We start from the raw sequence: 13,427 nt of genomic DNA on the forward strand, positions 1-13,427 counted from the left end.
AAGCCAGAAAGAAAGCAAAATCGGACGTTAAGCGCTTAAAGCTCCTTTTTCCAATTACATTGAATGCAGCATGATGTAAACAAACACCGACTCCAGAGACGCCAAAGTGGTTGCTGCTAGGATGCAGGATGAAGCGAAAAAGGCAAAGATTACTGCGTATTTCCATGCTTTCGTTCTTTTTAAACACAGAAACAGTTTTGTTTACCTGTTTTGTAGCTACAGTTTTGCCGACGACTGCCGGCTTCTTCAGGCTGACGCTGATGATGGCGCGTCACTTCCTTCTCCGTTACTGCGTATTTAAAAAAGACCAACAGTGTAAGCAGGCGGGGCCGGTCTGTCTGTTTATGCGTGTTGGTTCTAGTTTCAGTACGTTGTTGTCAGTGTTGGGACTTACTCGTTATAAGCGCCAACGCCTCATTGCTGACTTTAACAAGTCTCATCTACAAATATGATCCCTCATGAAGTTACTACTTTACACCAGAAGATAGTGGAGATGTGGAACCTTCAGGCTGAGCAAAGTTTGGGAGTTTTTAGAGTTTGAAAATCGCCTCCCGCCGAGAGGCTCCCAGTCGGGGAGAGGAGGAGATGTGTGCAACATGAAGAGCGCAAATATGAGATAAAACGTGTAATTGCCGGCAGGTCTGGTCTTTGTTGACTGATCACTTTGTCTGGTCATGACTGACTCTGATTATGAAGCAGATTATTGACTCTGATGAAGAAATTCACTCATCCAGCCGGGAAGATTGACGTTGCTGCAGCATCAGACAGCTGGTGCTGCACGAGAGGTGTGTGGAGCTTACAAGCTCCAAACGTTGGGTTTGATGTTGGTTTAACCTTCTTTGGGACGTGATGGATGTAGAAATGATGGTAAAACACCGCTAACGTGACAGACTTAGCGACAATGTAAAAAAAAGTCGTAAAAAAGAGGCAGATGCCGATGCGTTACATATGGAAGTCAAGTGTGCCACATAATCATAAAAATAAAGTAAAATATAAAATTTAAAAAGAGATTTATATATTTATATATTAATTTAAACTTCCCAAATATAATGAAAATGTCTAAATAGTGTAAAAGTATGAAGGAACATCTGTTGGTCAGGCTGAAAAGTTTGGGAACCACTGCTCTAAGTGATAAGTGAATATCGTTTTTCAAATATATTTTATGTGCAGTTTTTTAGGGCTTTTATGTTTTCTGTAAAGATTGGTATGCTGAAAATCTTTTAGTGTTTTGCGTAAAGCATGAGGTTTTGGTTAGTAATCAGTTGGGATAATAACAAATGACTGAAGTGGATAATGTTGATGGGGCAGAGCTTTGTTGCCAGCGTTCCATTGCACAATGGCTTCTATCACGTATATAATAGTGTTAGTTTTGTAATGATAGATTTTAATTACATTTAATTAAGGACCATAAGACATTAAAAATTCATATCTAGTATGAATTCCAACTTACGGACACTGGGTTATTTAAATCAGAAGACTGGATCTTTTTATTGCAGGGATTTTCTAATGACACTTTGCCTTAACTGAGACAAGAGAAGAGAGAGACTTTCAAACATTTAAGGAAATTTATTACTAAATAATTTTAAACAATTTAACAAGACTAACTCTCTAATGATGAATGCTCTGTTTGGATGAAGTGTGAGGTGAATGGTGTGTGTGTGAATGATGTCAAATTCAGAACCCTCGCATCCGAAGAAGCAAAGTCTGAGTGGGAGATGAACTAGAATAAGTCATATTACTTATTAAAACATATTAATCATAATATTGTGATTTCACAGATCAGTCACATTGTATTATTGACTAACAGTTGTTTTGATTAGCTTTATTGAAAATAGTTATTTGATCTGACAAAAGAAAAGAAGAGTCTCTTCATCTTCTGTCTTCATTGCTGGAACGTAAACAGTTTAGAAGCGCTGCGAATGCATGACCTTGAGGCTGTTTCATGCACTCTGGCGCTGTGTCACAAGGAGCTGTGGAAAAGAATAAAAAACCTTGGAGGAATAGCTCCGTCTTCACGTTACAGTTTTTACGTAAACCATTGGATGAAATTACACAAGCTAACTGAGCTCTTGGTAAGGCTCTTGCAATTGTTTGTGTATGTGTTTGGGGGAAGGTGCATTGGAACTTTGTCCCCACGCTCCAGTTTGAAAATCCTATCTGCGCCCCTGCCCCCACCCCCACCCCCAACCCAACCTCCCAGCTCCACAGCTCTGGGCCCTGACAGGCCGAACTGTAATGAGCGGTGGCACGGGCTCGCCTCTCCTCCGTCCTCCACCATCGCCGCAGCAGTTCAGCAGATTGCTATTTGCTGACATTGGGAATGAGATTAAAGGCTGGGGTTAGAAAAGAGGCATTCAGAGATTAAAACGCTGTGATGACAGCTATCTCTCTTGTCATTTTGTGGCGACCAAATTGTTAGGCTGCTCAGAGGGGCAATCCAAAGCAACAAAGCCGATTAACCTGGGGGGGGGGGATGAAACAGCACACGGGTTTTGACCTCTGGCTCTTCAGTGACTGATAGTTTAACTCCTTATATTTATGTTTATTTGTCAAACACTCCTAATATTTGCCTTGGAGAGTGAAGAGATACTTGGCCCAAAAGTGAGGCAGCAGACACTCCCTGGCCACTAGATTAGATACACCGTAATACCATATTAGACGCCCTTTTGCCTTAAGGACAGTTTTAAGTCATTTTGTCAGTTCATCAAGGGGTTTGAAACATCCCTCAGAGGTTCTGCTCCATATTAACATGACACACGTTTACTTCCATGATGGGAAATTCCCATTCCACTACATCCCAACTGTTCTAGACTGGATTGAGGTCTTGTGACTGTGGAGGTGGTTGGAGTCCAAAGAACTAAATGTTATGTTCTAGAAACCTATTTTTTGTGACGTGGTTTTTATGGTGTTCTTCCAATTCTGGTCCTTTAAGGTCCTTTAGGTCTTTAAATGGCTCTGCCACTCCCTACCAGTCAGGGCTGCTTTGATCATATGGACCCACCCATGCACTCAGGTCTGCTGACCACTTGCTCTTGCGTGTCTCTAAGACACCCCTTAAATCTTGGGGCAAGTGTGCATTTTGCTTACCCCGGGTTTCCACGGGAGCCGTCAGCAGCACGTTACTGCAGCAGCACGTCTTGCTCGCGTAAGCTGCTGCTTGGTAGCCTAGTGAACTAGACCAAATTCTTGCTTTGCAAAGTTTGGTCTAGGCACGCTCCATTGGAACCTCAGCAGCTCCTACCAGGACTCTGGCTAGCCAATCACAGCTCTCTAGAGGGGTTTCAAACACATAAAGAGCTGTGATTAGTCCATAATGGTGGGCCAATCATAGTGCTCTATCTGCTTAGTGAACAAATCACAGAGCTTTATTCGCTTTGTGGGCCAATCAGGGCACTCTATATGCCTGGTGGGTGGGATGATGCAACAGAGTGAAACAAGAGTATGTCACATTCATTGTCCAGTAGCATGCAGAGATCATTTGAAAGACAACGGTAGAACCTGCCCCACAACTGAGAGCTGTCAATGGAGTGTGGCCAGACTAAATAAATGTATTATTTAGTCTGGCTTGCCAGGCTAGCTGCTTGGCCCTTCCCACGAGACGCGAAGCAGCAGGGGAGCAGCTGTCACCGACCGAGCACGAAGTCACACGAGTGACTTCGTCAGTAAACACAACAACAAGCAGGAGAAAACTACAACATGGTTTGTGTTTTATGTTCTGTCCGTTTTATAATCGCCAATACGGACCTGAAAAACAAAGGAGACCGCTAGCTAGGTGATAACTTCTCACGGGGACGCACAGTTAGTAACCTTTTTTTAAAAGTCAAGCAACCGGAAAGCAGTACGTTCTTTATTCTGAAAATCTCGGGAGCTTCTCTCCATTTCCGCGTTCGATTTCCTGTCTTTCCTTCCCCAAAAATGTCGAACTTGACCCGTTTCAGAGGCGTCGCGCGTAGAAAATAGAACCGGCGCGTAAAGGCCGCGACATGCTGCTCCTGAGACGCGGCCGACTCGCGCTGCTGACGGCTCCGGTGGAAAAGGTTCTGTTGACCACAGCGGTTCCTATCAGCAGCTGTGACGTGCTGCTGCAGTAACGTGCTGCTGACGGCTCTGGTGGAAAGCCGGGGTAAAATGGCCCTAAGCGTTGGAATCAGCTCGCTTTCCCTGTTGAGCAGTCTTCATCACTCAGCATTTTTAAAACTTGTCTTAAGAACTAAACTCTCCATGATAATGGTCTTTTATTTCTGGGTTTTAGTTTGACTGCTTGGTTATGGTGCTGGTCTTGTTGGTTTCATGGATTTATTCCTAATATTTTGTTTTTTTTCATTGTTTTATGATATATTTCTTTTGTTGTCTTCCTGTGTGGACACCCAAAACTCTCAGCAAAATAACGCTGGGGTTTAGACGAGAAAAAACTAATGGAAATTGAAAAGAAACAGAAAGAATGCAGCAAGGATTCTGAAGTTGTTTTCCTACTCCAACACACCTGATCAAATGATGGAATCACGTGTTCAACAGAAGGACCAGCGTTCTATGGCCTTGATCTAGCATCATTCTGCCCATTACCCACTGACCTCTGACCTCCGACGTCAACAAGACACTTTGATCCACACATCTGCCACTGACTAGATGTTTTCCTCTTGTTGGCCCGTTCTCTGTAAACCCTAGATATGGGTGTGGGTAGAAATAGACCTTCTTTGAACTTCATCATTGACATCTAGATGACTAAACACATGGAGTTTCTGCCATGTGATATGCTGATTAAACCCTGGGGCGCACAGAAGACGGAAGTGCTGCATCACGGAAGCGCTGCAGAAGCGCCGCGGTTTTGGGGTCACACAGGAATCACTGAGTCGCTGAGCGCTTCTTGGAAAGTCACGCGAAAGTCTCAACATCATGCGGGACTTGATAGCAGGAAGCGGAACGTTTTTTGCTTTCTTTCCTGATGATGTCCTTGTAGAAAAGATGTGCAGGATGACACAAGATCACATGCTTCTTGACTTCAACAATAAAAAGCTCCTCGTCCACTTTTTGGCGGTTTGGTTTGTGCCGTAAAGCAGTTTTGCGTCGTAATGCCTGTTGTTGAAATGGGACTAGCCCCCATCTTCGGCGCCTCGGCGCAGACCGGAGTTCCTGGGATGTGGCGTTTCGCTCCGCGTGTTCCCACTCTCATTAACTATAATGGCTTCTTTTTAAAATGACGGCGCTGGTGAAACGTGTGCAGCGCATCGGTCTTCTGTGTGCCCCAGACTTCAGTATTGTACAGGTGTACCTGATAAACTAACTGATGAGTGTTATTCAGTGCAATTTAATTATTTCATTACAAATGTGTGTTTTGACAAACACATCTAATCTATTATTACCAAGAACACAAGTTTAGCATGAATCCCAAAATGGATTTTGTGCTTCTTTTATTAGTTTTGGATTGAAGCAGCAGTTGGTATGGTTTTGCCTTTGGGCTTTGCAAGGGTTGCACCAGCAGCATTGTATTCTTTAGTAAAATAGTGTGAAAAGTTTGGTCTCCCACAAAAAAAAGAAAAGTTCCCTGCGATCCTTCTTTACATGCACAATCTTTGATTTCTGACGATGTAAGATCAAATTGAGCTGCAAGTGTGCTCCCTCTCTGCCTTTCATGCGGCTTCAATATCGCGGCATGAAAAACAAAGAAGGCAACGACTGAGGGAAATCTGAAGCGTTCTGCCACTCAACATCCCCCAATCCCAAACAACGCCGTTTTACTGCCACTACAAATACATTAGAAATCAATTATTTATGGAACAGAGTCAGGGCCTCTTTAATCTTTTCCTTTTATCCAATTAAATTGTCTAACCATTCTAAGCCTCTGTAGCTCACAGGGAATGTGCTTCTTCTTTTAAAAAAAGGAGAGAAAAGAAGAAAAGATTTTTCTCTTCAGTCCTCCTTTTGACTTTCGATGTAACAGAGAAGAGACACTTCTGAGGCTTGAAGAATGAAAGCAAAGAAAGTGAGTAAAGTGTAAATGAACTCCCCCTCCCGCCCCGTCACCGCTGCATTGGTTCTACAGGAACTATTTGAAGTTTTCATATCAAGACTCTGGTTCCACTCCCAGCGCAAAGGGGACGCAGGGGAGCGAGGAGGCTTTTCATGATTCCTTTATGCCCAGCTGAAATAGTTGGAAAGTGTTTGGGATCATCTCCACAGGGGTAAATACAACGTTGCTTCAAATGCTGTCCTGTTTCATTCAACGAGTCAATTGAAGTGGTGTCTCAAAATTCAGATTGCTTATTTCTAACGCAGACGTCTGAAATTATTGATGTGAAGAATGGTAAAACACTCTTCCCCTCTCCCTGTTATCTTACAGCGGAGCTTTTAAAGCTCACTGAAAGGCTTCTCGCCTTCCTTACACTTTGTGGAGTCATTTTCAGAACGCAGTTTAAAAGACTGTACAGTAGCAAACGTGTTGTGGTTTGTTAAATGCGACTTCTTCACTTCACACGGGATCACTAAAGCCTCACAACATCAGGCTGATGTGAGAAGTGATCTAAAAGTCGTCTGCTGCCGATTCTGCTGCTTTACTCCGAAACGCCGTTGTCTGCTGAGTCTGACATCTCTGCAGGTTTTGGGTTTTGTTAAAAGCTGTAACCAGTAACGTCTCAAATGTTGTTTTCTACTTGGCCTAAAGTCTCCCCTAAATGTGTTTAAAGGTTCCCAACAAAATACGTTACTTTTGACAATGTCTGAGATCCGTGTTCCCAAAAATCCACCTGGTTTAGTTATAGATCAGTAATTCTGACCTGAGAAAAACGTTTTGTTAAAATGTGTGAATCAGTTTGGTCATTAAATCAAGGTAGTGGTGATTTCTGTGCTGTTAGGAGCTTCTGTTTTCTGATTGATTACAGTTTGATCATGAAGAAGAAACGCTTTTAAACAGCGCTTCTCAAGATAAAGATCACCAGGCGCTTCACAAGAATGAATATTAAAAATAAAAATGGACTAAATTAAAAATATTTTACTAAATATCATAAAGATGGAAAAAGAAAATTTGTGATTGAAATTCAATTCAATTCAAAGATACTTTATTAATCCCAGAGGGAAATTAGAGTTTCAGCACACACAATTCTGAGATCAGACATACGTACATAGACACATGACAAGGATTGGTGACTGTGGTCATTCGCAACCCGAGTCGCGCTACCGTAATAGAGATCAGAGGGGTTTATAGGAGGATTTAGTCAGGTGGAGGAAAAATGTGAGGAAAGGGAAAAAGAAAATGAATAAGAAGATGAAATCAGTGGATTCCGGCTGATCTCAGGTTCGGGGGGAGAGAGTCCCAGAGTCTGGAGGCCACAGCAGCAAAGGTCTGGTGCGCTGCACAACCGGTACGCTTTGGTCACTGGACCTCAATGACCTGCTGGGAGTGTAGGGACTGAGAAGATCACCAATGTATGATGGTGCTTGTCCATGTAAGTGAGTCGTGTGAACAACAGGAAGGAAAGATACTTAATTATTTGTGCATAAAACAGTTTGAGCTTCGTGTGAATGACAGTCGTGCCTTTGTAACAACACGGTCCTAATCTTAGAGATGAGAAACAAAAGTCTTCTGTAGCTCGAAGGCCGGCTGCTACTGATGATGATGATGATGAGAATGTGCTGGGCGCCTGCAGTAGGAACATATACACTATATGTGTCTATGTGGGAATGGGCTGTCTACATGTGTGGCATGTCTGGGGCGAAAGGTTTTTTTGTTTTTCTCGTTCTGTGTGTGCGTGTGTGTGTGGGGGGGGGCACAAATAGCTCCTCAGGGCCGTCGCGATCACAGGCTGCCAAAAGGAAAAGGATTTCCGAGAGGTTTCCTGCTCGTTATTTAAAGTGGGAGCCCCTGTGGGACATGTTTGGCATTCTCATCCTCTCACTGAAGACGGCCTGTGATCCGAAGCCACTAACGGGCTCGGCGGGCTCCCTCTCTCTCTCTCTCTCCCTCACTCTCTCTCCTTTCTGTTTCCCTCTGGCTCTCTGAAGTGATTACCCTGCTTGTGATTCCACTGACGCCCACATGTCCCCCGGAGACGTGCCTTCACTAGTTTGTTTAATCTGCCTCCCTGTACAGTAGGTAACACAGCCGTAATTGAGGTGTGGATAGAGCTACGGGAGCAGATGAAACCGATTTATGGAAACTTGTTGGTACTGTCTCGCCGTGGATGACGGCGGTTTCTAGATTAACTCACAAAAAGCAGCTCTGATAAGAATTTATAGAAGTTAAATACCCGCTTTGTTTTACCTTTTTTTCTTTTCTTTCCCCGTCAGTAAAACATCAGAGCAACAAATATTTCAACGTTCTATTAATTATTTCAAAATGTTGCCAGGAAAGTTGTGGATCTGCTCCGTGTTTAAGACACTTTTTTAATAAGATTGATGAGTTCTCCGAGATTAGAACACCATCAGCCAGCCTCACAGTCGAGCAGATGTTTGATCCGGGCGACACGTGACGACCGAAAAGTTGTGCAGATACCTGAGACAGATTCGGCTTTACACTCCTTCAGAATTTTTGATATGAAAACAGCGAGTGGAACTGTGAAAATGCGAACATCAGATACTCTATCTCCCCCTGGTTAGTGTCTCGCTTCTTTAACACGCTTGAACTGAACGTTCAGAACATACACGATGTCAATCATCACCCCAAATCAGCTTTCAGATGAACCAAAAAGGAGCCCAAAAAACATCCATTGAACTGAATTAATTAAATGTACTGTTACGTTCCTCCTCGGAGAGATCGCATCTGTCCTCAGATGTGTAAAAAATAAAACATTCTCAGATATCTTTTCAAACCCTATTATTGTGAGATACCAGTAATTAAATTGACAGTTATTAATTGGGTTGAAGATAACTTGCATTGAGTCGAGGACATCTTAAACTCAATTAAAGATATCTCCAACTCAATTAAAGATATCCACATGCCATGTCCCGCAGTACGCAATCAGGCTCTTTGTGGAGCAATAATATCAGTTCACTTGTGGCCCTTTTACAAAGACTTCCTTGTACTTCTAAAGTTTTATTTTTATCGTTTAAAGCCTGACTTTTTGAACAGATGTCACTCTAGAGATGTGTGTAGTTTCTTTAATGTAGCGTGATTATAGTATTTAATCCTCTCTTATCCAGCGGGTTCAAATGGAAATGCCGACGAGGCCCTGCTGACATTTAAAGGGATGGTGCCAAGTTTTAGGTGTGAGGTCAGAAGAGCTGATCTGTAGATTTTGTCTCGTCAAGCATTATAATTTAGGAGCAGAAGTTTTAGACACTTTAAACGAAACAAAACAAGACATTCATGCTGTTAACCACATCACTTGCTCTCATCAGCTCTTCAGATCATTTAGAAACAAAAATCTTTATCTGTATTTTATCCAAGTATTTTTATTTATGCTTCAATAATATAATTTACACCTTGTCTTTATTGTAAGGTGGCCTAAAAAGTAGGCTATAAATAAATGTAATTTTTATAATAAGACAATTTATTTGACCTGTTTCTACGGTCTTTAACTAAAATGATATGACCTTTTATGGCCCACACCGATGGCCTGCTGAAATTTTCACCGGCTTCAGAATGAAAATGAAAATTGTTTTTATACGAATGAATACCCTAAAATTTGGATTAGAAATAAAACAAATGTTGCATTAAAGGTCTTAATGATGCTAGAGCAATCGAGCTCTTAGCTGGTGTGTTTGTGGACCAGAAAAAGTACCGGTATACGGTTTTGTTGTTGCTGCTCACCAGTGAGACATTCACAGATCAAAAACGATAAGATTTTGGAGTTTCAGACATGTCGATCCTCAGTTGGCTAGACCTTTTATTGCGTTTGTTCTTTTCCTCATCAGGTCAAACACTTTACCTTAATCTGTGAACACAGACATGTGAAAGACCAGCTGATTTGTTGTTAGTGTTTCTGCTGATGGAAACTCGACTCCTGTTCACAGATAAATGTTTTTTGACTTTGAGATGCTGATTTTGATGAGCTTAAAAAGGTTGATCAGATTTTACCTGTTGGAGATGAGTTCTTGAACAACCTAGATTATATCTGCCCATACAAATGAGCTAAAGGTTAATCCCAGTGGGGCCAAACTGCCATACGACTATTCAAAAGACACAACTATTTTAAGACTTTTGTTTCTGCACACTTTTTAAAACTGGCAACAACTACAGAAATTTTCATTTATTTATTTCATTCATCCATTTTTAAAATAAAAAAAGTTCTGGTGAAGCTCAACATCATTTAATACAATTTAGGAGAAATAAAGGAAGAAGAAAGTATCATTTCTATAGCGCCTCAAGATAAAAATCACGAGGCGCTTCAAGGATGAAGAAATCTTACATTTCCCATCTTTTACGTGATGTTTCGTGGAATTAATTTCTATCATCAATGTTTGCAGTAAACGGACAGCCAGTAGCAAAAGCCAATCATTGTTTTTTATTATATAATATAATAATAATATAATATATATATATATTATATTTTTATTATATTATTATTATTATTATTGTTGTTGTTGTTCTCAGTTATAATAGTAACATTTTGAGGCTTTAGATCAAATCTGTATTCCAATTCCTGTCTTCTACCGTTCAGGACGCTGCTCCAGCTGTGGTGAGAACGTGGTGGGTGAAGGTACCGGCTGCACCGCCATGGACCAGGTCTTCCACGTCGACTGCTTTGTCTGCATGACCTGCAGCACCAAGCTACGTGGCAAGCCCTTCTATGCAATGGAAAAAAAGGCGTACTGCGAGCCTTGTTACATCGTAAGTAAGTGAGTCTCTCTGAGACTCGCTGCTCATATCCGTTTTTTTCTTTTTTTAAGAAAACTTCTAACATGCTCAAGTTGCCTTTCTACAATTAAACACAACCACTGCATGCTGTTTGGTGGATTTTCACAGCACTTTCCTAGACCACTGCCTAAAACCTCCTTTATTCTTCATTTGTGTTCTTGTGTTAGACGATGTTGGGCAGCTTCTAGTTGTGATCACAGCATTTTCCTAAACGTCTTCCAACAATATTCATGCATATTGCAAATATTTACTAACAGTAGAACTAGCAGCATAACGGGGTTTTCCCAACATATTATTATTGTTTTAGTAATCATCAGTTCATTGGTAAACTTTAAGTTCAACACCTGTTTCATCACAATTTTACAACCATGTAATCTATTGAAGTTTCACTGCAAGGCCCAGCATTAAGACCATTGTTTTTATATAAGTTCAGGAGTCTTTGAGTTTTAATGGAAAAGTTGTTGGTGAAGCTGAATGGAAATAAAAAGAAAAGGAGCAGCATTGTCGCTGCTTTGAAATCTCCAATTCTGAACTACCAACACAAAAACATGCAACAGAAATCCCCCCACAGTGCAGCTTTTTTACAAAATGGTGATTCTTCTGGTCATTGAACACCACTTTTATGTCACGCAGTTGCTCTCTTTACACGTCCCATGAAAAGTTGTAAAGTACGGCGAACTTGACAGAACACAATGTCCTCGGTGTAATTAATTTCTTTGGCTGTGGGTGCTGTTTGGTGCTGATCAGTAACTCTTTTAGCGTAGAATCTAGACCGTCATTTTCCCAAGCTAAATATTTTTGCTTTGCATTTCGGTCTAGGCACGCTCCATCGGAACCTTCGCAAGCCCGGCCAGGATTGTTGCCGACCAATCACAATGCATTTATGTAGAAAAACGATGTATTGTTTATGGTATTTTATGTTTTATGTAGTAATGGTGAACTGCCTTGCTGACTGGCATCCATGGCAATCTAATCACAGTGCTCTAACAGCCAGGTGGGCAGGATGTTGCTGAAAACCAAGATGGCCACCGCTTTGTAGCGGTCCAATCACACCACTCTATTGTTTTGGTGGGCCAATCACAGCACTCAGTAGGCAGAATGTCACTGAAAAAACAAAGATGTTAAAGGCTCGTTTGAAACAGCTTCGGCATCAACTTTGGACTATTTTGATTTGGGCTTTTCTTTGAGTCTAGAGCAGATAGAGATACTTAAGTTTATGAAGTATTTATTTGCATCTTCTTTGACAGAGTATGGCGGACTGCCTTGCTGACTGACATCTGTTGTGGTGTCACGTTGTTTGTTATCCAATAGCATGTGGGGACAGTTTGAAAGACAATGGTAGATCCCGCCCCGCGACTGAGAGCCGTTAATGGACCATGGCTAGACTGTAATTCATACACATATAGGATGGCTTGCCAGGCTATAACAATTTTTCACTGCCAAAACATTTGCGATGTGTTGTATTTGGAAAGTCCTGGATGTGCCAGTTTGTGTGTGGAGACACAAAGATTGAGAGAAGAGAGCCAGCGTACTTTCCCCGTCACACACATGTGGCTTTCTAAAAAAATCCTGGTTATTTCTAATTTCACCATTTCTTGTTTTCTTGCCTGTTTTTCACAGCACTCTTGAAAAGGAATTCCTCTCACAACAATGTCAGGAAAGACGTCATCTTGTAAGGCCAGAAGGAAGTCATTTAGTGGAAGTGTTTCCCCCCTTTAGTTTCACTGGCATGTGGTTCAGCGTCATCATCAGGTCCAGCAGCTGGAGCTGGAGAAACCAACCTCTTGGTGCTGGGATGCTGCTGTAAACATAGAGAATCTGGGCTATTAGCTGTAAACACCCACTTGTTTTCATGGTATCTGACATTTCAGAGGGAAGTTTTTTTTTGTCTGATTTGTATTTGGTCAAAATTTCTGAGAATTTTGGAGAATATTTGGTGCATTACCAAATGTTTAGCTGTGACCGCCATGTGGAGGAAACCCAGTTTGGTCACTTGTGTTTGTCGTTACCCGATGTTGGGACAGCAGTAGCTCAGGAGGTAGAGCAGGTTGTCTAGAAATCAAAAGGTTGCAGGCTCGATCCCGACTCCCACCAGAGAATGCTGCTCTTGTGTCCTTGGGCAAGACACTTAACCCACCTTGCTGCATGGTGGCGCAGTGGTTAGCACTGTTGCCTCGCAGCACGAAGGTCGCAGGCTCGAAACTCGGCTGAGGCCTTTCTGCGTGGAGTTGCGTGTTCTCCCCATGCATGTGTGGGTTTCCTCCGGCTACTCCGGTTTCCCCCACAGATCACAACATGCCCTACAGGTTATAAACTGTAAGTCGCTTTGGATAAAAGCGTCTGCTAAATAAATAAACATAAACCTTGCCTACCGGTGATGGTCGAAGGGACTAGTGGCATCTGTGTTCGGCAGTCCTCGCCTCTGTCAGTGCGCCCTAGGGCAGCTGTGGCTACATCGTAGCTCATCCCCACCAGCGTGTGAATGGGTGAATGACTGATTGTGTTGTGAACACCTTGGGGTGTTGTAGAACCCTAAAGCCTGATTTCTCCGTCGGCTCAAGACAGGCTCACAGAGGGTGACAGAGACATGCTCAAAATTTTAAACATCCGTCGAACGTGATGGAGAACGCAAGCTTGT

At 42.2% G+C, this 13,427-nt stretch overlaps 1 protein-coding gene across 5 annotated transcripts in view; it reads left to right on the top strand.

The window, feature by feature from the left end:
* Positions 1–13,427, top strand: part of lpp (LIM domain containing preferred translocation partner in lipoma) — a 275,115-nt gene that overhangs the window by 215,953 nt on the left and 45,735 nt on the right. For all 5 annotated transcript variants that reach the window (XM_015962371.3, XM_015962372.3, XM_015962374.3 and 2 more), the window contains one exon: positions 10,593–10,762. In XM_015962371.3, the coding sequence (XP_015817857.3) occupies positions 10,593–10,762 (170 nt within the window). The remainder of the gene's footprint in view (positions 1–10,592; positions 10,763–13,427) is intronic.

This window comes from Nothobranchius furzeri, chromosome 16 (genome assembly GCF_043380555.1).
Source record: "Nothobranchius furzeri strain GRZ-AD chromosome 16, NfurGRZ-RIMD1, whole genome shotgun sequence".
NCBI classification, from domain to species: domain Eukaryota; kingdom Metazoa; phylum Chordata; class Actinopteri; order Cyprinodontiformes; family Nothobranchiidae; genus Nothobranchius; species Nothobranchius furzeri.